This window comes from Martes martes, assembly GCF_963455335.1.
Source record: "Martes martes genome assembly, chromosome: 6".
NCBI classification, from domain to species: Eukaryota; Metazoa; Chordata; class Mammalia; order Carnivora; family Mustelidae; genus Martes; species Martes martes.
The window spans coordinates 69120976-69148016 of record NC_137893.1 but is presented as its reverse complement, the minus strand read 5'-3'; the positions used below and the strand labels follow the sequence as shown (position 1 = coordinate 69148016).

Here is a 27041-nt window from a genome sequence, read left to right as displayed (position 1 = left end):
CATCCTTCAAAATCTATCACCTAGATAGAGATGGTCTCTCATTGTTGCCAGGCAATATTTTCCTTACACCTCTATCTTATTCTTCTATTTTACTGATTTATAGATTTAGCTCGTTTCTCCTACTATATCATAACCATACTTATATTTATGTTTCACAGCTAAGAGGTTACTCAACTAAGTCACCCCAAACATCACCATTATAGTTTTTAAAAAGTAGCATTTTCCAGCCTGGTTCTGTGTCTTCTCTTAAAATTTTGCCTGAAATAGACATCAAGTGAAGAGGAAAAATAATATGGGGAATATTGGGTGGCTATGAGAAATATTCAGTTCTGAATATGGCTGCCAAAGTGTAGAGAAATGATTATTAGCACTCTGCAAAGAAATACAATGACCTTTTTTTTTTTTTTTTTTAAACCACTTTCTGCCTCTAGTGGCAGCCTTTGGAAGTCAACTCAGGGGCTAATTGCTTGTACTTTTACAGTATCACAAGGCCAGGACCATGACTGTCTTATTTATTTCTAAACTTTCTATGCATAGAACACAGTAGAAATTTAATATACACTTTCTGAATGAATGAATAAAGACACTGGGAAATCTCTAGTTCCTTAGGGAAGTGATAGCAATGCTTGATAATAGTATAATTTCATTAAAACCTTAGAAGCAATATAGCTAGATTAGCGTAAGATCTGTCAGTAGCACACCTTGATCCAAAAGAGAATGAAGCAGCTTAGAAACTTAAATAAGCGTATTCTTACCAGGCAGAGAATTAATCTGTCCAGTGTAACAATGTTATACTTCCATACCATGTCATTAAGAATTTCAATGCATTTGTTGAGTTGCTGACCCCCAGCTGATGTAGAGAACTCATATACTAAGAAATCTGCAAATGTTCTCACATGGGCTACCAGGGCCCTGGCTCCAATTCTTTCTAATACTCTAGAAAACAAAGAGTAAAAAATAAGTTATATTGCTATATGGTATAACAGTTTGTCAAATGGAATGCAGATCTAGGTTTCTGGCTTACCTATAGCCAATTTGATTAATATGATCTGTCTCCAAGAGCATTTTCCAGAGAAGACAAAGGAAGAGAGGAGGAGAGCCTTGCATAGAGAAGTGGGTAATGATGTCATTTTCATTGGTCATTGACTTCCACTTCCTATATTCCTCCTCCACATTTTTTTTCAGATTAAAACGGCTTTCCTGAGGTACATTATTTTGCTTGAAGAATGCCTAAAAGGAAGATCAGAAGTTTACATCAAGGGTTATACTAAAAAGAAGAGCACTCGCTATAGAGTCAAGAAACCAGTTCTAGGCTTGATTCTGATACTAATAAACTCTGTGTGACCTCAAGCAACTTAGTAATCAAGACCTAAATTTCTATAATAGGAAACTACACAGGCTTGAGGAAATTATCTCAAAGATTCCTTTCCTAGATTTCCTAAGCAGAAATTCCAAGCAAGCCTGAATTCAGAGCCTCCTCAATCACCTGTTGATCTTCTGTTCATCTTTGGGAAAAAAAAAAAAGAAAGAAAGAAATGTATGTACATTTTCGTTACATATTTTGTTATCTCTATAAGGAGAATCCATGATACTACCTCAGACCATCAGTATCAGTATCACCTGGGACCTGTAAGAAATGCAGACTTGTGGGACACCTGGGTGGCTCAGTTGGTTAAGCGACTGCCTTTGGCTCAGGTCATGATCCTGGAGTCCTGGAATCGAGCCCCGCATCAGGCTCCCTGCTCGGCAGGGAGTCTGCTTCTCCCTCTGACCCTCCCACTACTCATCCTCTCTCTCTCTCTCATTCTCTCTCTCTAATAAATAAATAAAATCTTAAAAAAAAAAAAAAAAAAGAAATGTAGACTTGGGCCCCATTCCAGACCTACTGAATTCTAAGTTCAGCAGTCTATCTGAACAAGCCCTCTAGGTAATTTTGGTAAGTTTGAGAACTACTGCTCTAGCCCTATTGGCAGTTCTAAAAAGCAGATGCTCACTACGCTTAAACTTTTCTCTGAAAAGTAGAGGACAAATGAGTTTTCTTTTCTCCATATCATAAAAGCCAAGTTAATAGTTTTTGTGTGATTAAAAAAAAAATTCAGTCAAGTGTAACAATGTGTATTCTGTGAGGCTCGGTTAAGCTGTATTTCTCCCTATTTCAGTTCTAAGAGAGAGAGACATTTTTTCAGGTAATGTGTTAATTCTCACAAGATTCTAAAACTGTTAACTAATAAGATAAAACAAAAATTTTATTTTTAGGAATATATCCAGTTCTGGAGTAGGACAGGGAACAACTCAAGAGACTCTGGAATAGCAAAGATTTTTTAAAAAGAAATATAAGCTAATTTCCTTTGGAAATCACTAAAACAAGCTCTCTAGAATAACACTAAGTGGGAAGAAATGAGTTAATGGGGAAGAATGATTTCATATATATTAAATGGAAAAATGACTTTGTATACATTCAATATATAATTAAGACCAAATTACCTGTAGTGGGCCTGGAAAACAGCTAAGAGTGTGTGATGCCCAATTATGAGGAGTAAAACTCATGATGGTCTGAAGTATGTCTTTACACCAAGTTCCCTGAATTGAATCAGAGCCTGTAAAAAAATCTAAACATAAACAAACAGATGTAATCCAGATATAAATGACCCACAATTCATAAGTGATGTCATAAGGAAAGTAACAATTATGTACACCCATTGAATTGCACAGCAATACGCTCACTGCTTAACTAGTTATATTCAATTTAAACTTATGTTCTCTTAGTTTATAAATAATTTGAATGATTAATTAGTAAATATGAGCACAATTAATGAAAAGAAGACAAAAGACATTGCAATCTTTTTTTTTTTTTTAAGTAGGCTCCATACCCAGTGTGGAGCCCAACATGGGACTTGAACTCATGACCCTAAGATCAAGACCTGAGCTGAGATCAAGAGTTGGACACTTAACTGACTGAGCCACCCAGGTGCCCTTGCAATTTTTTTTTTTTTAAGGTTACAGAGCATCAGTGGTCTAACAGTGTGATACAGGCCCACCATGACTGCTCATGTAGTTCACTCTGACAATGAGGTATCACCACTTTCTTGAGCCAAGGAAACAGAATTAAGAAAGTATCTTTTCTAGTGGTTGAAATAGCTACAGACTTTAACTCTCTAAATCAAGAAGGTTAATTTATGTACAATAAGGTAGTTCACACAAATGTATTTGAGGTTGCTAAATTCAATAACTACTTCTTTAAAACAGCAGTTTTCAAAGTATGGTCTGCAGATTCTGTGGGTCCCCAATATATCCTTTCAAGGATTTGATGAGGTCAAAACTATTAAAGTAATAATAAGATAGTACTAACCTTTTTACTGTGTTGATATGTGCACTGATGGAGCAAAGGGAATGGTGAGTAAAACTGCTGGCCCTCAGAACATTCAAACAGTGGCACCAGACTATACTAACAGCCACTGTAATCTTCACTATGCTCTCATGGGGGAGAGGGGCTGTACAGGGGAAGTGCCAGTTTTACTCAATAATATCCTTGAAGTAGTGAAAGGAAAGTATCTTAGCCCTTAAGTACATCTAATTTTATGTTATGATAAAAATGAAAGTATGCATAAAGTGTCCTAGCTACCCTTCAAAATATGATGGGTATCTTAAGGAAAAATACTTGCAATTTTGTTTAAATATTCAGTTAAATCTCTTCTTGGCCTTTTGGCTAAGATCATGTGTGGAATATTGAGTTAAGTTAGCTCCTTTTTTTTAATGGAACTCCACTTTTACTTGAAAGAACATCTGACAGAAAACTACAGTTATTCGGATTTGGGCATTAAGCAGAAATTTTCTTGAATATTAACAAAGGGAACTTGTTACTTCAAGGAAAACAAATGACCACATCTTTTGCCAATGATAAAATTTGACTTTTCAAGTGAAGAATCAAAATTTTGGAAAACCTGTATCCACTACTATAAGCCTTATAGTTTTACAAAACTTTTCCTAATGAAATTTACAGCAATATTAACAAATGTAATTTTTAGATACTGTATAGTGAAGTGTGCCCACATTTATAAGATCTACGTAACACAGTGAACCAAAGCTTTCCAAAAACTAATTTATGAAGTTATAAAATATACATGAATTTAAAAAATCCATTTGTGCAAAAGAGACCACAGGATTATAATGTAAGAGTACACAAAGGTCACTGATAGAACTTTGGATTCTACGCTGCAACTAATGTTTGAAAAACCATCACTTGTCCAATTTTGTGTGACATCAGAGAATATTCACAATTACTGGAAAAGGCCATTAAAACACTCCTCCCCTAAAACCTCTTACCTGTGTGGGGTCATTTTTTTTTTAGTTCTAAAATAACGTACTACAGTAGATGATATGTAGAAGTAAATATGAGAACCCAGCAAAGCTTCTTTTACACCAGGTATTAAAGAGAGATGCAAAAAATGTGAAACAATGGTGCCTCTTCTCATTAAAGTTTTGTCTGGAGAATATATAGTTTATTTTTCACAAAAAAATATGCCATTTATGTTAATATTTATTATTTTTAAGTGAGTCAAATAATATTAAAAAAGCATCCAACTAATAGTACAGTGTATATTACCTAAATTGAATTTAAATTAAAAAATTTTTAAAAAGCATCTATCTTAATATCTAATAAAGTAAATATTGATAGATAAAATCCATATAAATAGAAAATCTTTGGGAATTTCTTTTTTTATTTTTAAGAGTGTAAAGTGGTCCTGAGACCAAAAACCTCAAGAACCACTACCTAAAAATGATGTAAAATGGCTGAAAACTGAAGCTCAATTCAGTTAAAATAAGAGTACACAGAAGAACCTACATTAATGACTAAACTGGTGAAAGTATTAAAACAACCATTATTTTTTCCAAACAAATGAAACGGATCTTTTCAGTATGTTATCCCCTTAATAATCAGTAGGGACACTGCATGCTCTAATTCATCTGTTTTTGTCAGTGGTAACCACCATATTCACTGTACCTGTTACGTGAGTTGCTCTAGCTAAGGTCAATATCAAGGCTCGGTTCAGCTCTTCGGATTCTGCAGACAGCACTGTTTTGGGATCACTTAGGAAGCGTGTGAACTGTGGCTGGACCTCCGAGCTCCCTAATGCTGTTATAAGCCTAAGTGCAGTGCTCTCAACACTGAAAGGTGGGAGAACAAAAAGAAACGAAAAAGTTAAGTTACATATAAAGTTTCAGAATTATAGATTTAAATCTAATTCTAGATTGATTAAATGGAAAAACATGAAAACTATGAATTTCTGTTCTTTGATTAAAAAAACACCCTCCTCCTTTATGTGAGAATGAGCTTTGTTTAGTTTTAAAAACCTGAGGTGCCAAAAAAATTAAAAAAATAAAAAAAACAGGTGCCAAATTTTATAGCAAAAACCACCTAACACTACTCATTTGAAAAAGGTAGCTCGTAGCTTATAGGATTACACAATTTCCCCTGAATATACAGCATTTCAAAAATCACATTTTTCAATCTGAAATTATTTTCACTTAGAGCTAAATCAAAGTGACATGATAATTTAACCATAATCTGAAGTGTATTTAAATCCAATATTCTGGGGCACCTGGGTGGCTCAGTGGGTTAAAGCCTCTGCCTTCAGCTCAGGTCATGATCCCAGGGTCCTGGGATCGAGCCCCGCATTGGGCTCTCTGCTCAGCGGGGGGCCTGCTTCCTCCTCTCTCTGTCTGCCTCTCTGCCTACCTGTGATCTCTGTCTGTCAAATAAATAAATAAAATCTTTAAAAAAAAAATCCAATATTCTTTTTTTTTTATTTTACAGAGAGAGAGATCACAAGTAGGCAGAGAGGCAGGCAAAGAGAGAGGGGGAAGCAGGCCCCCCGCTGAGCAGAGAGCCTGATGTGGGGCTCGATCCCAGGACCCTGAGATCATGACCTGAGCCGAAGGCAGTGGCTTAACCCACTGAGCCACCCAGGAGCTCCTAAATCCAATATTCTAAAGTAATAAACTAGAACATTTTGTCAAAGGCCCTGGAAGTACTCATTCTCAGGCCAAAGATCACCAGGCGAGGCCTGAATTACCTTAATAACTTCCTATTTAAAAAGCTGTCCTCTATTTCTTCTGTATTGGAAATAAAATGCCCTAGAAGCAGAGGAGATTTGTGACACATGAATACAAATACTATAAGGGATTAAGTTCCCCATGTCCAACACAGTTTCTAAGAAATCTTAGGGAAAGACCGTCATCCCAGAGCTCACCAGAGGTGGAGTTGGTTCTGGTTGGTTTGTGCAACGGCGGCTAGAGTATGAAGATGGCTCAGGAGCTGCACCCTGTAATGTGGCTGGATGTGGTGCATCCGGTAGCTGAACATCTCAAGAAGTGTATGTAAGATCCCCCAGGCGTGGGACTTGAAAACAGTAGGCAAAAGTTGACCTCGAGGAACAAGACAATTTAAGGTACCAATTATAAAAGCTATGCGTTAAAAGACATTGAAGAAAAGTCACATGGAGTAAAATCTGTGTCAAGATTTGATCATGAACACACACATACACACTTTCCAAATTTTCTCCATTAATTTTTCCTTAATGGTAAGGAAAAAAAATCCATATCCTAATTAGAATACCATGTTTGCTTTTTTCTTTTTTTTGTTGGACTATGACAAATGGTACTCAAGCTCATCTGAAAAAATGAGACAACATATGGAAAAAAATTACCCTTCCTTACTTCTCAGTTGTTTTTTAAATTACTTTCATAATGTTAATGTTCCCAATCTTCTGAAGCATGAGGATCATTTTTTAACATACAAACTGCATGACACCCACTCTTATTCTTTCCTCTCTCCCAAAAAAGCTGTATTCAACCCTCAATTATCTGGGAAGAAAAGTAATTATGGTTCAAATTAGAATTATACTGTATTACTAAAAAGTTGTAATTACCATGAATCAGAAAAACACTTCTATATTAGAAAGTATCTATTACTTAGAACTGCATAACAATTAACAGACACTATAAGCTATCTACTGAAATGCAGAAAACTCCTTTGCCAGTCAGATATAGCCCCAGGGCCAAACCAGCAGAAGCAGCACATGGGACCACACATTCTTGCATGAGAATAGGGACCATGCCTGTCTAGCTCGCTGTATCCCAAGAACTTAACAAAATATCCCTTTTAAAATTTAATTTTATTTTCTTTTCAGTGTTCCAAAATTCACTGTATATGCACCACATCCAGGGATCCATGCAATACGTGAACAATACCCCTTTCTTATCATAACTTTAAAGTACAACTCACTCTCCTGACTCTTACACTCTTATCCCTCTTTTTTGCTTGGTTTTTCTCCATAAGACTTACCACCTGACATATTCCATACTTCATTTATTTTTCTGTCTGTCTCCCTCATTAGCAGGTAATCTCTATGACGGCAATGACATCTGCACACTTTTGTATCCCCAGGACCTAAAAGAATCCCTGCTGAACTAATGAATGCGTTAATGGTTATAAACACCAGAAAAGTCCTGTCTTACTGATAAATCCTTTGATGCCCAAGGACTCTATTTCCATATACACCAATAAACGACTGTAAGTTTCCACTAGGGCTGGAGCCAAGGCCACGCTGGATTTTGCATGAGCAAGTTTTATCACTCTGGTAGCAATGCTATGGATAAGGCTGAGGAAAAACAAAAGAAAAGAAAAAAATCCGTATTTTTGAAATAGATAAGCAGTTACTCATAAGGAATCTGGTATACATTGAAACTTAAATACATGAAATGCATGAGTTCCATTTTAGTCATTTAAGTTGTGCAGGACACTTGATAGTGATGCACTGAGACTAATTCTGGTTTCCATGGTGCTTTCAATGTGCATCAGGATCCCTTTGCTCATGCAAAAGCAAAATTTGGGTATGACTCATAAAAACATACTTGAATTTAAAAAAAAAAAAAGACTAAAACACACACAAACCCAAAACCCCAAAACCATTTAAACAAAAAGAGCATGTATAAATGGTTTTAGTTTGTTTTTTTTTTTCAAATATGTAACTAAAACTATTTGAGAAATTAAATGACTTTTATTACAGAATTACTTAAAAAAATCACTGCTAAGATCCAAACTCAACTCTGTCACACAGCAGGTAAAGCACATGTATAATGCTATGACAACGTTTACCATTAGAAAAAGAGTATGAGTCTTCTAGAACTGATGTCCCACAAATGCATTCTCTTGTATCTACATAGTGTCTGAACTCTGAGCCAATACTTAAGAGCTAAAAGACTAGAAATAAAAATCTGGATTTCTAGCCCTTCTCAAAAAAATTTAGAAGATCAAGCTACACTAGTCTACATTCTTACATTATAGAAATGAGCTAAAATGGCAACACCATGAGGTAAGCCCTGCATGCTTCAGTCAGCCTCAATTCCTTCTAGATACACATACTTGGCATGTGCATGAATATCTGGCTCTCTTTCACTCAGCAGCATGTGGGACTCACCTACATTGTCAGCTTGGCTCCTAAGGGTACTTGAGTTTTAGAATCACAACCAACAGAGCCATTTCTGTCTTTTTAGAAAACGATAATGTCAATTCTAAAATCATCCCTGTTTATAATCAATATATAGGCATTACAATTTTTGCATCCCTGGACTCAGCAATTCTACTTCCAGCAAATTATTTAATAAAAATGTTTTATAGGTAGGTGCAAAGACAGTCTTAAAGGTAGTTTAGACATCATTATAATACTAAGACACTGCAAATAATTCACGTCCAAGAATGTGGAACTGGCTAAATAACCATATATAGCCACACAAAAGACTTCTTCACAGAAATTAAAAACAGATGTTTTTAAAAAAACACTAGAAAGAGTTGTTTGACAGATCCTTATGGGGAAACGATGGTTATGAAAGAGTACTGCAGGGGGCATGAGTGGCTCAGTTGATTAAGTGTCTCCCGTCTGCTCAGGTACTGATCTCAGGGTCCTGGAATCAAATCCTGCATCTGGCTTCCTGCTCAGTGGGGAGTCTGCTTCTCCCTCCCTCTCTGCCTCTCCTCCCACTGATATCACTCTCTCTCAAATAAATAAATGAAATCTTTTAAAGAAAAAAATACTGCAGTAAGAATCCATTTTGTTAAAAGAAAAATCTCAACCCATAAATGCATATATTTATACATAGGAAAAAAAAAGCCTCAGAACATACACCAAAAAATTTTATAATGCCCGTTTTTCATGAAGAGGTTATGGTAATATTTTCTTGAGGTTTATTTGTATACTTTAGAATTCCTATAATAAATATTATTTTTTTAATAAAATAAATCTAATCATTTTTTTAAAAGTATACCTGACCTAAAACACACACACAATCATGAAATAAAGCCTATACTACACTGGTATCAATTACCTGATACAGGACCAAATAAAAAGAACATACCTCATTTTGGCATGAACTGTCAGTGAATCCAGGAGGTTCATGGGTAAGGGAGTAATAGATGCTGAAGCCAAGCAGCTTGTTCCAGGAAGAGGTACTCTCATAATTCCATTTCCATAAATAGTTTCTACCAGAGCTCCCATGGGTAATGTAAAACATTCTGAATTTGTAGAGTATGCATTACACAGCAAGGCAATCTTATAGTCATTCATTTGTAAACTTTTATTTCTAAGACTCTGCTGTAGGAACCTAAAATTTCAAGTACAATTAAACAGTAAAAAATGCAAATAATTTCCAGAAAGTTAAGTCTGTGCTTTAAAAAACATTTAATTTCATGAAATGATTTACTAATACTATCTTTATTCCTACAGGTATTACAGTTTCTGCCCCAAATGCAGAGTGGAAACACAGAAAAGTTTGAGTAGCATTTCAAAAAGAACTTAAGTAATCACAAGTTATCAATTAATGGATATTTGCTAAGTATTACTACATACATGGAAGATTCACATAATGAAGAAATAACTCAAGAGTTCATGAACTTGATTTCTATTTACTATCTATCTGGTTAAGCACAACAATGTGGCATCATTATAGCTGTCACTGTGAAAAGATATTAAGGAATATCTCATAAAGGGAAAGCCAAATGAAATGTGAAGTCTGCATACCCTAGTTTCCTATGAAGAGATTTGGCAGTCCTTGCCAGAAGTTCTAGGTGGAAAGTTCAGGTGCTCCTAACACCGGTGATTGTCTAAAACCAAGTCTATCTAACAAAGGAATCTTCTCTGGGTAATCACAACTCTGGAAATGGTGTAAGGGAGCACACCAGCCAGAGCAGCTCAAATAATCCCGGCTGCCCAGGGAGTGAAGACATCTGTCAGATCATTCTCAGATCCTGAGTACTTATGAAATTTTGAAACACTTTCACGTGCTTTTGGAAAATAAGAACTTTAATTAAGGTAAAACATGTAAAAGCAAAAATTAGACCTAGAAATTAAATATATATATATATGTCTGCATACATATAAAATTTTTCTAGTTGTTTTCTGATACAGGTATTGGTCAATTCTTCTTGGTAGGCCATTGCCCATTAAATATTCACTTTTACCTCCAGTCCGTGTGGCGAGATTTCCATACTTGATACAAATACTGAGACCAAGATTAGCCTACAATATACTACTTATTAATTTAAAAAAAATAACTGTTAAGCTACAAATTACTTACTCATGGTGAAGCTTTAGGGAATGAGGTATTGGAATCTGAAGCTTAGAGTTGTCATTTTGGGCTTTCCTATTGAGATGAATCCAAATGCAAGTCATTGCAAAGGCATGAGTTGACTGGGGTTTGTTAATATCAGGAACTGGGATATACTGGAAAATAACAATAGGCATATGATAGGAAAGAGAAGAATTAACTAATTATATGTATTCTAATAATCCATTATCGATATACCTCTTTTTAAAATATCCTTTATTAATTTAACTTCAATTGTTCTTTGACTATTCAATACTACAAATCAAAAGATCTAACAGCTATAAAATAATGAAAATGTAATTACAGGATTGTTTTTTCTTGCCAAGAAATTAGTAGAAATTCAAAGATACTTAGCTGAATTTTCCTACTGTCATGAGGCATTCACAATCATTTAAAAATTATATTCTTTAAAAAACAAACACATTATAAAATTTTACTGAATGTGATGAATATACTGAAAACACAGAATTTCTAAAAGTCGCATATATGCTTTTCAGGAACATCTAACAATTAAGAAATATACAATCTAAATAAGTACGATAATATACACTATCACACATACACATACATTGTATACTGATGGGGGAAAGGACATGAATGTCTGGAATTTGCTTTAAAATTGTCTAGTGTTAACAAAAATGATGAGTGGAAAGATGAAGCAAGGATACTTCTTAAAACTACAATGAGATATCCCCTCACACCTATCAGAACGGCTAAACTCAAAACACAAGAAACAAGTGTCAGCAAAGATGCAGAGAAAGAGGAACGCTCTTGCACTACTGGTGGGAATGTAATCTGATGCAGCCACTACGGAAAACAGCATGGAGGTTCTTCAGAAAGTTAAAAATAGAACTACCCTACGATACAGTAATTGAACGCACTACTGGGTATTAAAATACAAAAACACAAATTCAAAAGAATACATGTACCCTATGTTTATTGCAGCATTATCTACAACAGCCAAATTATGGAAAAGCTCAAGTGTCCATTGAGAGATGGAATGAAGAAGATATGGTGTGTATATGTGTGTGTGTGTGTGTGTGTGTGTGTATACATAAAATGGAAAATTATTCAGTCATAAAACTAATGAAATCTTGCCATTTACAACAACATGGATAGAGCTAGAGAGTATAATGCTAAGCGAAATAAGTCAGTTAGAGAAAGACAAATACCATAGGATTTCACTCCTATGTGGAATTTAAGAAACAAAACTTAACTGAGCAAAGAAATAAAAAAAAGAGAGAGAGAAACAAACCAAGAAATACTCTTAACTATAGAGAATAAACATGGTTACCAGAGGGGAGGTAGATAGGGGGATGGGTGAACTAGGTGATGGGGATTAAAGAGTACACTTATCATCATGAGCACTGAGTAATGTATAGAATCGTTGAATCATTCTATTACACACCTGAAACTAATAAAAAACTTAAAAAATATTTCTTGGTAATGAGTACATAGCAGTTTATTTTTCTATTCACTCTACCTCCTAGTGCATTTAAAAATTTCCATAACAAATGTATTTTAAAAACTGGCAATCATCAAAATATACCATAGATTACTCAAATACTCATATAATAAAATAGGGGGAACATACTCAATTGGCAAACAAACAAAAAAGATATTAATACTGATGTCAGTTGATCTCTCAGCAATGGATACAGATTAAAACAGCTTAATGCTTTCAAAACTGTAAACCTATTTAGAATGTAGAGAAAGAGCTTGCTATACAAGATATTCAACTGTAATGTAAAATAAACTTCAGAAATAATCTAGTTCAATTTCTTCACTTTACACATGAGTAAACTAATGTTAAGAGGGATTGATGTCCATCCCAATTATGGTTAGTCACAGAACTGGGAAAGAACTCAGGTTTTCAGCTTCCAAATCCAGTGATCTTTTCACGAAATCGCACTACAAATAAATTAGACATAATCCAATCATCATACTGTTACCTATTTTATAAAACTTACCTCTTTTTCTGGGTATAGAAGGTCAAAGAGCTTCATGACAGGGAGAAAATCAGCTAGCGCATTTTTCTGAATACTTCCAGAAATGAATTGCAGGAGAACCCACATTAGATGATCTCTGCCTTTAATCAGTCCTCGCCCTGCTAACTGTAAAAGATGTTTAAATACACATCTACACAGCTGGTTAAGGAGCAACCCTGGTGTCCAAAAGTTAGCATCTAGCTTTGGCATTTATAAAGTATTTAGTCTCAACTCAAGACACACCAAGCAAAGCCTTTTAAATTATTTTTATATTCTATATATGTTTCCTCCCTGACTCCCAAAACAGCTGTGCATACCAAAAGTTAAATGTTTTAGAAATAGGATTAGGACTAGGTTGACCATGTATGCAAGAGAATCAAGTTTAATATGAGATAATTACTTAAAATAGCTCATCAAACACAAGCAATACCTCATGATACCAAAAGGATTTTTTTTTTTAATTTAAAATCTTCGGGGCGCCTGGGTTAAGCCTCTGCCTTCAGCTCAAGTCATGATCTCAGGGTCCTGGGATCGAGCCCCGCATCAGGCTCTCTGCTCAGCGGGGAGCCTGCTTCCTCCTCTCTCTCTCTGCCTGCCTCTCTGCCTACTTGTGATCTCTCTGTGTCAAATAAATAAATAAAATCTTTAAAAAAAATTTAAAATCTTCAAGAAGTTGTTATCAAAAACGATTTCTGGTTTCCTGAAGATTGTAACAGAAATAAAACGTCGTGGGAGTGGCAGTGGGGGTAACTACCTGGTGGCTGGAAGGATTTTAACAATGCTTACAAAAAAGTTTCCCCCAAATAATCCATGTTGTAGAGATGTTACAGATATAACAACATTTATTTCCATTCGCCGTGTCTAAAATCTTACAATAAAACCAACTTTTCCACAAATATACTCTTCTACTTATAGTCTCTATTTTGGATTCATTGTCCCACTTTTTCATTCACTGCCAAAGTAGAAACAACTGAATGATCCTAGACTCCTGTACTCCCTCTGTTACCTATCCATGGCCAAGTCCTATTCTCAGCATACCTGTATCAGCATATCTGGTCTTGGACTCCTCCTCTCTGTTCTGGTTTGAGCCATCAGTACCTCCCACTCATATCACTGCAAAGGCTCCCTTAACAATTTCCTTGTCTCTGATTTTGTCCCCCTCCATCTCTTTTTGTCACCCTCTACCTACATGTGGCAATTAGCAGTAATTTTTCCCACTTGTGTATGATGATGTCATTCCCCTCCTCATTTGCCTTCCAAAGAGGATCTAAACACCTTTAGAACAAATATGTGGCCATATAAAGTTTTCCATGTCTGGTCTTGCCTTCTCGCCTTCCTGATCTCACCAACACTTTCCTGTTTATATTTTTCTTTCTAGTTCTCACACACATTAGTCTTTTTCCAAATGGTCATCTTATTGCAATGGAAACACTTTCTTAAATTTCCTCTTAGCAAATTTCTACTTGTCCTTCACATGCTAGCTTTAAGATCTCTGATAAAGTCATACCTGATGTCTTGAATAGGGACTATTCTCCTTCATACCTACTGCAGGAAAATATGCTTCCATTATGTGAACTATTAATTTATAATCAAATTGTTTACTCTTATATCTTCCCAATAGTAAGCTGCTCCTTGAGGGTAGCATGGTGCCTTTTCATTTTGTATTCCCTGGTCCTTGCACTATGAATATGTGGAATAAATGACTGAAACCAATATTTATAGTAACAAGAAAGTGAAAAGTTTAGAAACCACAAAAGCACTGCACAAAATGGAAATTAGGGCTCAGAACTTCTGTTGTTGCTGAAATCACCAGGCAATGTCCATTATCAGTCTAAAACATACTCATCAACAGGTGAAGTGACTCTGATGAAAGATTTAGTACTTACCTTCTGATGAAGAGAAAGGACCATATGTGGAAAACTTGCAAATTGGAAAAGCACAAAGAAAATGAGCTGACTTGAGAGATGCTGCCACAGGAGTTGGCTTGTGCCGCCATCGTCAAACTTCTCCTCGGTCTCGGAACGCTCCATAGCATAAACCACCAGATCCACCAACTGGTCCTCCAGCACAGGGCAGCGCTGCTTGTGCTGTAGGGCAGAGATTAGATACAGTATTCCAAAAGCCTCCCGGTTAGTTTTAGAAGTTACTGGTTAATGGACATTAATTGTAACAAGAGGCTGAGAAGCATGGAATGAAGTTGAACTTAAGTTGAGTTAAGGTTAGTCTATTAAAGCTGCATCATGTTACATTATCATAGAGGATGAGTTCCATAAAAAAAATTACTTTCCAGATCTCAGAGAAAACAGGCTCCTTATTAACTTTTGACTTTCACTCACACGTCATTGTTTCAATTTGACAAGGGGCACTACACAATAGAAAATTTTGTTATTTATCCTTTGAAAAAAGATAATTTACAAAGCATATGAAATGACGATAGCAGTATTAATTTTGCATTCAAACTCAAAATATAAAAAACCCGAATCTCCAGAATCAAATATTGTGATGAGAGCAAACAAAGCAGAGAGAATCTACGTATTTTAAAGCAACCACCACAAGTTTATACTAACTTTACATACAGAGTTGTATCTAAATAGCTGCAATTACTCAGTATCTGTTTTTCAATGTGTGTTACTGATCCTGATACTGAAATGGAAACTTCCTCTACAAAAAAACTGATCTCAAAGTTAATCTCTGCTCTTCCTTCTTAGAAGCCAAACATAATGCAGCTTTAATTTTAAATTAGACTATTTTAAAATCTAAAACAAGAAAAAGAATTGAATTTAAACACTAAAAATGAAAATGCAACTTCCCTTTCTAGAGGCAAAAAGATTTCTGCTTTTAAAAGTGATTTAAAAAAATATACTTTTACCAAAAGAAATATGTTAAGCCATATTTTAAGCCATTTTCATATTTCTTTTATAAAATATGTTATATGACTTAATGGCCAGGCAGTTGGAAGCCTTTCTAGTGAATGCAATTACTAATACAGATGCTTTCCCTCTAAACTTTAGACATGATTATTAGTCTTTTGCCATGAAAAAGGGATATGATTTCTTTAAATTTAGGGAAAAAATGCAAAATGGGGACGGATTTGGGAAAAAAAAAACAAAACAAAACATAATGAGTAGCATCCCCTCTTTTGCATGCTCTTTGCCAGCTCCAAACTTGTAAAGCTCCAAAATAGCTGCACTTTCTTAAAGCATGCAAATAAAACAAACATCTATCCAAAACAGTAAGCATCAATGGTTGTTTCATAGTTTTTCCAAAAACACAATGCCATGATCACAGTTCAACCACATTACAGGTTTACAAATAGCAATATTAACACCACCAGTTGAGACTACAGTACTTTCCCTCCAAATGTAATTATCATTATGAAGCAGAGCAAAGTGCAACAGACAACACTACAAACTATTTCTTAAATCAGCATGCAAAACTACTGTGTACAGGGCTTGAAATTCACTAGTTCTGCCAACCACCAACAACCTAAGAAATGTGTCAGACAACACAAATTTAGAGTGAAATCATTCAAAGTATACAAGAGTCAGAAAAATTTGTGAAAAGAAGTAAAGCCAGGATTTCCAGTAGGAATTTTTCATTAGCGATGGGAATTTGCCTCTATTTTGGAAACTAACCAATTTGTTATCTATTCCTCCATCCACAATGGTCTTCCATTAGTCTACTTCAGGAAAAAAGAACAAACTAAATAAAATTGGTTTTTAGCACCTGAGTCGTTTTGGAATTTTCCTTTTTAGTATTAGTTATTTATTTTAAAAAACTAAATGTTTACCTACATATCTTTAACCGTGTTGTAATAGTCATACAGTTAATGATTTAAAGAGGAAAACCAAAAATATTAAGATTTTGACAAAGTAAGAACTGGGAAATTTACAGTTAAAGCTGATGATCTTTCAATACATACCACAACTTAAATTACCTCTAAATTTTCTGTTAAGAATTACATGAGTCTGGAATCTCTATGGCATCCAATGCCCTGGTGTCTGAGTGTGGCAGAACATCTATCAGGATTAACTCTATGTTTCCCAGGTGTTTTGATTAAAGCCAAGGATATTTCTCAAACTGAGTTTTGGGATAGCTTAGTTCCTTTGTTTATCTGCCAATTGTATTAGTACCAAAAATAAAAATAAAAAAAAAGAAAAAACCCCGCTGAAATATAAAATAATCTGTGTTAACTACTTGAGGATAAGTTTAGCTTTAGTTTTCTTCACTAAAAAATAAGTACATTAAAATTAATATTCTCCACCATGTAGATTATTTTACAAAGTGGAACAAATGAAAATTTGTAAAGCAGTTTAATAATCTGGTGAAGATTAAGTATCAATCACTAGGCTATGGTAATTTGGTAGGCCACTGGATGCTTTGTCTATGGCTATTTACCATGTGCTTTCTGAAGCTTTTGTAAATTTAAGTCTTCAAGGCAACAGGCATGTAAGTGAAACTAGCTAGTTTACATCATATCTATCTGCAAATTTAGTTAAAATCTGTTTAAACAATAAGAATCCAAGTTCAATATTTTAACAATTTAATTTCTGCATAATAGCTTAAACTGCATTGGAAACTTATTTTTCAGCTTTGGTAAAAGCTGAAAATGAGGCACAAGGCATTAACAGAGACACTAGCATTAACCTCTACTCATGACCCTGATTCTTTCCCACCACTATTCCAAACAACAAATGGTAATGCTTTTCAGTCTAAATAACCATATCCTATATTAAGTGGCCCTGACAATTTTGATTTAATAGTTTTGGTACTGCTTTTGTGGTAAAATTTTAACATATTGTAGTTAGGTGGGCTTAAGTTAATTTCAAATCATTATTTCAGTGCTAGAAATCAATTTTAGAGCAACACCGATTCAGGACAAGTTGGGAAGAGAAATCCCTTTGTATGCCATTTATCATATTCTCTGCCAATTAGAATTGGAACCCTATGCCAGTTAATACCATTTTCAATGGTGCCTTTCAAAAATAACTGAGTGATTAGTCTAGTACTTTATTGTCTCAGGGTAGCCAGAGTTTACACACCACCACATAAGAGCTTGAGGAGCCTATCTGGTTTGTAATGTTCTTATTTGGCAGAAAGAACACAAAGTTGTGTAAAATCACAGAACAGGATTTTTCCACTGTGAACATTCCACCTTGATGGTCACAGAACTGGGCTATTTATGACTTTATGAATGTGACCGACTTTAGGTTAAAATATAGCCCAATTCCTACTGGAAAATGCAATGTGGACAGCTCTTAAAAGGTTTCAAGCTTTAAGTAAATTATTGCATTGCTAGAGAAAGGACAAGAAAGTATAGTGCAGGATATAGTTCTGTAATGATAAAAGATGTGATAAGATAACTTGTTTATTTTTAATCATATATTTATACTTTGTATTCTCATTTTCTACTCTACTTTCTAGGTGGTAAAAATAATATATCAAGTCAATTCAGCATATATCTTTCATCTACAAGTCCATTCACTACAGAGTTTTCTACCAAAACAATTACTGATGAATTGTGAGCTTTTGACAATGTTTACAGTGGGACCAATACTAATAATGTTCTGTCAGCATTTCCATTATAAACTTTATTTTTTATGGATTTATGTCTTAGTCATAAACTTTTTTTAGGTTGAAACTTGTTACTAAAATAATCAAATCAGAAATACTCTTCTATGAATTGTTTTGTCAATTTCTACTTTGAGAAGAGCTGCAGCCCAAGTGAAAAAAGCTAATGATAACTAAGGATATCTGAGGGAAGGTACTCGCAGCTTGAATGACCACGGGTACATTTATCCACCAAACTGTAAGAAAAATTGAGTCAAATATGACTTAAAGTTCATTGCAAAAATTAGTTTTAAGACATAGCATGAAGCATTCTTCCAAAGTTGACTAAATACTTACCTCTAACTCAAGTGAAAGTTGATCAGAATTAATGACTTGGTATTTAAGATGTTAAATTGACAGGTTATATGAAGTAACTGTCAGATACTGTAGTGTGAAGCAGTTTCAGTTTCACATGTACATAGGCTTGTCCAAACAAGGAAACTTGGTAAATTTGTCAGAAGAAAAAACTTAAAATAATAAAAGAGATACTGCTACTAGGGTGAGGTTTGGCATGCAAAGTTTCAACACTGAGCAAGTTTTATGGCCAAGCTATATGTCCTTAAAAATAGGGCTTTATAAATGGAAGCACTGGCACAACCTTCACTATAGTATTGCAAACAGTAACGCTATTTTATATAACCTAGACAAGAACGTCTTTTTAAAATAAAAAAGCTGGTCTATTTTAATATGTTGGGCTCAAAAATTTTTAACAAAAATAATTGGAACCACTATTTTGTTTAAAATCTCAAAGGTGAAAAGTCCTGAACAGACTTGGGACTGTATAAGAGTTTGGTTTATAAAGTTTGGCCACAGTGTTTTTCTCCCACTACAGGTGAGCTTCAATTGCAAGGAGCCCACTCTAGGAGGAGGACACTTCTGGCAAAGACTGACAAAGAAGGGTGTTTGTCAAGCAGGTGTGGGGTCACCTAAGAGTGTGACATTTCTTAGTCAATCCCCATGTTTCCAAAAAAACCTTCCCTGTATAAAGTTTACCACTCCAACTTTTAAAATAACGTATCTCTATTAAAGTTTTTCCTCTTTGTTTTGTTTTTAATTTGTTTTTGTTTTAAGGCAAAGCAACGTAAGTACTTTTATAGATGTTATTTATTTATGTTTTAATAATCTGGAAAGATAAAGGCCACCATCCATCTTTCCATCTCTGAAAATTCCACAAGGCGAGCTTTGGCCCTAAAGTATTAAAAAAAAAAAAAAAAAGTAAAATGGAGTGGGAAGGAAAAACAACCCATCAAAAAGTGACAGGTGTTATTGTGTGCCAGGTGTTGTCTCTTTGTTTAAAAAAAAAGAAAAAAGAAAAAAGAAAAAAGAAAAAAAATATAAAAAAACAAACACCAAAAACCAAAACCAAAAACAATCCACCAAAAACAACTCTCATATCCCAAGAAGAAATTCATTTTAGTGGCCTTGGTCTCAGCATGGTCCTGCCAATTTCAAGCCCCGACCATACATGTATTTTCTAAATGGAATCAGTGGCTACAAAGCGGCCAGCGTATCGTTAGTCACAATACAACAGTAAGGTTGTGAACATACCTGAGCAATGTTCAAGGTCTAGAGCATTGGAGGATGGGCAGGACAAGACAGGACAGAACAAAAATAAAGGAAGAAAAAAAGAAAAGACAAAACAGTGACTATGAGGCCAGCCTCAAGGAACCCAGAGTCAGCACAAACCCTCCCACATGTTAAACCACCAAAAATAAACATATACCAAAAAGGGGGGAAAAGTCAGCAGTCAGGCCATGCTGAAGATACCAAGGGTTATAAAAATAGGCACCCAAACAACAACAACAAAAAAAAAAAAATCAAAAAATTATGGTTAAGTCATGTGTAGGTTTCTCTGGCAAAAGGTATACTTGAAACTGGCCTTATAGAAAAAAAAGCAATGCAAAATAAACCAACTTTTAAAATATCTTCTTTTTAATTTAAACATTTCTAAAGCAATATATAAATGATAGGAACAATACATTGTTTAAAAAACCATATATTAAAAAAAAAAATCACCAAATAGTTCTTAACTGTTTTGCTCAGTTAGCTCTAGCAAAGAAAAGAGAAAAGAATAGTGCAGATTCTATGCAGAATTTACTTGGTGTCCAGCATAGTACAGTACCTGCTTATTTAAACCTAGCATATTGCAGACCATATCCCTGGAATAAGGCTGCTCCAATACATATCTCAACAAAGCAGTCTGTGGTTCAAACAGATCCTTTAAAGAAAATAAAAAAAATTATTGCTTCAAGATCAAAGTAAATGTTAATTCAAATAATTTGAAATTGGGATAAAAAAAAATCTGCTAAAGGCACCTGTTACCTTCACACAGTAGGCAGTATCTAGTGGAAAAAAATCATAGGATTTTAGTGCTTACAGTTAATCTGATCCCACCCCTCAATTGATAGGAGATATAACTGAGGTGAAGGGACTTGCCCAAGGTCATATAAAGGCTTGATTTAGAAAGACTTCAGTTACTGTCACAGAAGAGTCTTAAGCATCACTGTAAGGAAAGGATTTTCTGCTCAGAAATCTAACCAAAGAGGAATGGAGGTAGTTTCCAATCATTTTCATACAAGTGTAAAAAAACAAACACTACTTCCAAATTTGGAGAGGACAACTGACTTATAGTACAGGGGTTAATTAAGAGTGTGGATTCCGGAATCAGACTGTCTGAGTTCAAATTCTGATTCTACCATTTCGTAAACATAGGGCCTTAGTCAAGTTACTACCCTGCTCAGTGTCTCTGTTTCATCATCTGTATAGTGGAGATACTAAGATGATAGTTGAGAATAAGGGCTACTGCAAAAAAGTTCTTACAACAGTGGCTGGCATACAGTAAGTCATAGTGAATTGATCTGTCTTCAATATTATTCCTATCATGATAATTGCAAATTCCATTTAGTTTACCACTTTTTCACATTCCCAAGTTTTGCCAACTAATATGCCAAGAGTCCAGGACTGTGACCTTAGTTTCGCTATTTCCCTCACTTTTGGACTAGTTTCCTAATCACTCTGTACATCATTTTGACACAAAACACTTACATGAAAAATCTCTAGTCCTCCTCATACCCTGCTCTGTAACCATTTCAACTCCCGAGATACTATAATGAATATATCAAACTTCACTGTGGCTTTATTTCATGCTTCATTTTATCGATACTTGTAGATTTTTTTCTCTTGAGAATATTTTACTCCACTTTTGTGTTCTCCAACCTCCCTTCAAAAAATCTAACACAGGTAGGGGCACCTGGCTGGATCAGTCAGAAGAGCATGTGACTCCTGATCTTGAGGTCTTGAGTTTGAGCCCCAAGCTGGGCATAAAGATTACTTAAATACATTTTTTAAAAACTTAAAAAATTTTTTAAAAATCTAACAAGGGAGAGACACACTCTTCAAATTTTAAGAAAAGTGCAAATTCATTTTTGGTCCTCACTTTGCAAAGGAAGAATAAAAAGGTTTCCATTATAAAAATTCAGTTTTCTTAATCTAAGTGCTTTGTCAGGACCAACTGGAGCATAAACACCCAATATTACAAACCACAGGGTATACTTGGATATGAGAATCACATGATAAACCATAAACTATTTTTCATTAAATACATACTTCTTCATTCTGTGAAGAGACAGTTTAGCATAATACATCATATAATCCAGGATGAAGACTGTTAGATGGACCAAAGTTCCATTTTATTTATCAACATACCTTATCATATGGCAAAAGGCCCTTCAAAGGAAAACGAAGAGTTGCAGGATCCAATTTCCATGAATTACAAATGGCTCCCGAGTTATTTACAACTGGCAGAAGGCTGCAGCGGCCTGTATGCATTACAGAAAATGTTTTAAAGTAAATGTAAACACAAATGCCTAGTCCTTCATTCACTCTATGAATATTTAATAAATATCTATTCTGAATCAGGCACTGGTTTTAAAAAGGTTGTAATTAGATATAAATTTTGGGAATTTTCTTTGATTATTTTAAGTCCAGATGGTTGGAGACCAATTTACAGGCCTTCAAAACTCAAAAATGTTGGCATTTGTCCAAGCATACAGGATAAAGATCAGCAAAGTATAATCCATGGGCCAGATGCAGTTTGCCACCTATTTCTGTAAAGTCTTATTGGGACACTGACGCTTTCCCACTATAATGGCAGAGCTGAATAGTTGCAACAGATTGTATAGCTCACAAAGCCTAAAATATTTACTGGATCACCATTTATAAAAAAAAAGTTTGCAGATCTCTAGTCGAGGGTCAACATAATTGACTTTATGCATGATGTTCCTATAGGCTTAGATGTAGAATATGACCATCAACTCATATACCCAACTGCCTAATGAATACTGTCACTTGGATGTCTCCCAGGGACTTCAAGCTTAACAGACCTTAAAACTGAACTCATCATCCTTCTCAAACCTGCATCATTTCCAGAATTCATTAAATGATATCAATATCCACTCAGTTCAGTCACAAAAGCCAGAAGTCTGAAAATTATTTGTCTAGAGTCTGCTTGTCTTATTTTTGCATTTCCAATCTAAAATAGCACCCAACTCACAAGAAGTGTTCAAAATTTGGTCACTGACTAAATAATGGTCTATATACCCACACAGTAGTGGGTACTGCATAAACTGCCAAATCACATGCTTGTTTTTAAAAGCAAATTCTGAGAATGAAACAAAACATGGAAAAATGAAAAAGAAAATAAATGAAGTACAGAGCAAAAGTGTGAATTAGAATGAGCTTAAAGAGCCTGATAGTCTTGTGCACTATGGCCACAGAGGAATGGTCAGTTGAGACTTCTAGTTGCCTGGATATTCCATGGTGCTTTACTAGCTCTATTAAAAGTTCCCTCTAATCACCAGGAAATGTATCTTCTAGAATGATTCTATCTGAAGCTTAGACTCAGGCAAGATAGTTGCTTTTCCCCTCCCTATACTGTGCAAAGTACCTGAAAACAAGTAAATGGCTATTATTTAAGCTTCTACAAATTACCAAAATGACAAACCACCAAAATACGTGTAAGATACCATCTGCCAATTCTGCTGAATAGTTCACTAAAAACCAGGTACTATTTAGTACATCTTAAATTATAATCCTACCACAAATAGAGTTTATCCTTGCTGTGGGCCTGAAGGTATCCACAAAGTCTGATACCAGGTTTCCAAGTAACTAAAAACAAAACAAAAAACATGTAAGTATAAAAATAAAATCAAGACTGCTTTTAATATAACCATCACTTATGTAAAATGAGACAGCATGTAAAGATCTAATATAATACCTGGCACGTAAAAATTACTCAAAAGTCAGTCCTCTTTTACTTTCTTTCAAACAATTCCTTCCCAGTTCATCTGTTCCTAAATTAAGCCAAATAATACCACCACATCCTGTGATATTTCATGAAGCTGGCATATTTTCACACATGATATAGAAATTGTCATGGGGTTCTTGGGTGACTCCACTGGTTAAGCATCCAACTCTTGATTTTGGCTCAGGTCATGATCTCACTGCTGTGAGATCAAGCCCTGGGTCAGGCTCTATGCTCAATAGGAAGTCTGCTTGAGATTTTCTCTCCCCTATTCCCTCTGTCCCCCCACCCCAGGCACATTCTAAGAAATAAATCTTACAAAAAAGAAAAAAACAAAAAGACAACAAACTGTTTTAACAGGATAGCAGAGAAATAAAAGGAACACATTATAATGATAAAAAAGTACATTTTATCTCAGGATAAAAGTGACCATTTTAAAGATAGGCACACAAAAATAAGATTAATATAGCTATTTTTTATTAGAATTTCTATGAAAAAAACTTAGAAAATATCATATTTACCCAGTGTGGAAGTTTTCCCTCAGGATATAGTTTCCTAATCTCTGTGACCGCAAAGTAGGCTGGCAATAAACAGGCATTTCTTTCTAAGATGTATGCTATAACCTAAGAAAAATAAAAGAGCAATGTTATTCTTCCTGGTTAGTTCCACATATAAGCTCTTTAAATGCAACAGTGACAACAACAAAGATATTAAAAGCAAAGATATTATTTCATGGATTTACTGGGCTTAATCAGTAGCATAAAGAGTCCATTTATATGTGAAGACTCTCTAAAAATGGAGATTAATGAACAATGAAATGGACATTACTAAGTAACATTGCTTTAAATGTTGGTAGATTCTAACAGGAAAGCAACAGACCAAAGTAGTAATTCTTGCAACATCAGTTATAAAACACAAAGATCTTTTAAGCAGTCTATAGGCTAAAGCCTTATAGCAGCTAAAAATATTTGAATGTCTATATTGTTATTTTCTTAATTAAAAACCATGACTTAATCAAAACTTAAAATTTTTTTCTGAAATATAATACAAGCAAAACAGCATCTTTAAAACTACAAGTGATTTTTGTAGAAGTTCCCAAATGGAATAGTCCACAAACTACCACAGTCCACAAATAGTCCACAAACTACGTTTTAAAGGCACAAAACTATATAAAACTAGACTTTTTTGAGGTTATGATCAATGAATTGCAGACATATTTAAATTACCTCTCTTGCTGCTAGAAGCTGCTGTACAACGGCTGAGCTCACTGTATTGGGAATTGTCAAGATTTTCTCCAAAATCACTTTTAAGAGATCTCGAACCCCCTGTTACAAGAAAAAAACCCACAGGTTAAAAATAAGTAGTGGCCCCTGTCCTAGTTAAAACACCTAAAGGTTTCAACACTTTCATGCTCAGGAAAAAAGTTACCTCCCAAATCACATTTTCAATCAAAGCTAACACTCAAGTCCCTAACATTAGCCCAAAAGAAGAATCATGTTCCAAAACAGAATTCTAAAGAATGTCTAACAATATGAATGAACAAAGAAAGTCCCTTACAAATAAAAATGAATCTTGCCACACTCTGCTTTCTGGACCCTCACATTACAAGAGTTTCCATTGTTACAATGGTCCAAAACACTTAAATTGGGCTGAGAGGCAGAAATAATTTAAACAGAATTTGAAAATACTCTGAGACATGGGCCTAAATGTTAAACCTATTGGCAGGTGATTCCTTCTGCTCACTCCCTTTATCGTATTCTAACTTTGTTCCCCCTTGTCATTCATCACATACCTAATCACTCAAACTTATCCAATAAAGCTATTCTGTTAAATGGTCATCTCCGCTGATCTATTATCAGTTACATTACTTCAGAGAAGAATCTGATACATGGAGAAGAAATTTCATTCAACATGCATTTATTGAGTATAAACTGTGTGATCAATCTTGTAAAAAAGATAGACAAAACATAGACATGACAGAAATTAGAAACAATTATAAAGCACCATACAAATAAGAAGGTAAAAACTTCATGTTAACCTGCTAAGGAAACTAGGGGGGCGAGAAATAAAACAAAACAAAACAAACAACTTCTTAGATTGAATTTTGTACTAAATCATGATTCAAATCAGTAATTATAGTTAAGTCATTTAGACTAGAGAAATACAGATATAAAGCACTGGGTCTAGCATTGGCAATTATTTCAAAATGGACAGCAACAAAAGTGATTTGAATGAAGGAGAATGGTTGTGCAGCAAGGAAGATCCTGAGTTGTATTAAGATACACAGAGAGTACATGCTATGCTATTAGTTTGGCTCAAGAGAAGTGCTGAAGGACATGTTTTCAAAGGAGGTCAAAGCAGAAGTGAAGCAGGACTTTCTCCCTTTATCAGTTGATGCCTACAACACTTCACAATTCCACACACCCCTGCTCTGTGCTCTTTCATTTGCAAGAGGCCACAGCATTCTAAATCTGTGGGATGAAGGGGCCCAGAGTTTGACTGGTGACTTCTTTATTCATCATAAAAAATATATTAGCCATCTGCATTTTAAAGACTGTTGGGAGGAAAGCAGATAGGCTGTGGGAAACACTGAGCAATTTTAAATCCCTTTAGGAAATACAACAAAATAATTTAGGAAATACAACAAATTTAGGAAATTTGTTTCCTAAATTAATTTAGGAAATACAACAAAACCCAGATTTTATAAACACTTCCATTTCATTTCTCTCATCAGAAATTAAGATACTACTGCATAAGATAAGATACTACTACATAAGAAATTAAGATATACACTGAAAAATTATTCATGTCTGAAAGTGATTACTTTTTATAATTAGGAAAAAATACCTTATAATCCACTCCGCCAATTATTTTCCGAACCAGTTTAAATGTTAAGGCCCAAAGTTGTGTTCTTTCCCATTCAAGTGTGTCGGAGTTTATCAGAGATTCACAAACCATCCTAGAAAATAAGAATACCCATTCCAGTTACAAGACAAAATTTTGCCAAGTTCTCCAATAGCCAAGGTCTGTGTACTCTGGATATTATATCTGTCATAATGTTCTTCAGAAAGGTATATAACTATTCAATAATACTTTAAAAAAATTACATACATAGTATATATTACATTTTTTATTAGTGTGAAAGATAGAACACAAAATAGAACAAAATAATATTGTGTTATATTTTTACCAGAAAGAAATTTACCAAATGCTATTGATTAAATGTTTACCATCTATCAGTTTGTGGTAGATTATATTTTTCCAAGATGGCTGCAACAAGATTTTCAATCCCACACGTTCTTCCGAAGGATGGTAATGATACTCCTCCCATGAAGAGGTGGGAGAAGTACCTACATTCTCTTCCCTTAAACATGGGCAGGCCTAAGGTTATGTCAAAAGGGACACTTATGACCCCCAAAACAGGATAATGCAACTTCTGCCTAGCCTTCTTTTGAATGCTTGGTCTTGACACCATCATG

General features: G+C 34.8%; 1 protein-coding gene across 2 annotated transcripts in view; it reads right to left on the bottom strand.

Annotated features, from left to right (window-relative positions):
- The window catches only part of MED23 (mediator complex subunit 23), a 46657-nt gene that overhangs the window by 15752 nt on the left and 3864 nt on the right, over nucleotides 1–27041 (bottom strand). Inside the window, exons 5-21 of one of the 2 annotated variants that reach the window (XM_080805494.1) lie at nucleotides 26410–26521; nucleotides 24789–24887; nucleotides 24084–24185; nucleotides 23357–23426; nucleotides 21966–22078; nucleotides 20383–20478; nucleotides 19809–19826; nucleotides 14537–14737; nucleotides 12633–12776; nucleotides 10633–10778; nucleotides 9415–9660; nucleotides 7519–7661; nucleotides 6252–6426; nucleotides 5003–5166; nucleotides 2485–2609; nucleotides 1025–1230; nucleotides 756–936 (exon numbers count right to left, since the gene is read on the bottom strand). In XM_080805494.1, the coding sequence (XP_080661620.1) occupies nucleotides 756–936; nucleotides 1025–1230; nucleotides 2485–2609; nucleotides 5003–5166; nucleotides 6252–6426; nucleotides 7519–7661; nucleotides 9415–9660; nucleotides 10633–10778; nucleotides 12633–12776; nucleotides 14537–14737; nucleotides 19809–19826; nucleotides 20383–20478; nucleotides 21966–22078; nucleotides 23357–23426; nucleotides 24084–24185; nucleotides 24789–24887; nucleotides 26410–26521 (2341 nt within the window). The remainder of the gene's footprint in view (nucleotides 1–755; nucleotides 937–1024; nucleotides 1231–2484; nucleotides 2610–5002; nucleotides 5167–6251; nucleotides 6427–7518; nucleotides 7662–9414; nucleotides 9661–10632; nucleotides 10779–12632; nucleotides 12777–14536; nucleotides 14738–19808; nucleotides 19827–20382; nucleotides 20479–21965; nucleotides 22079–23356; nucleotides 23427–24083; nucleotides 24186–24788; nucleotides 24888–26409; nucleotides 26522–27041) is intronic. The other variant, XM_080805495.1, reaches the window with a different exon arrangement.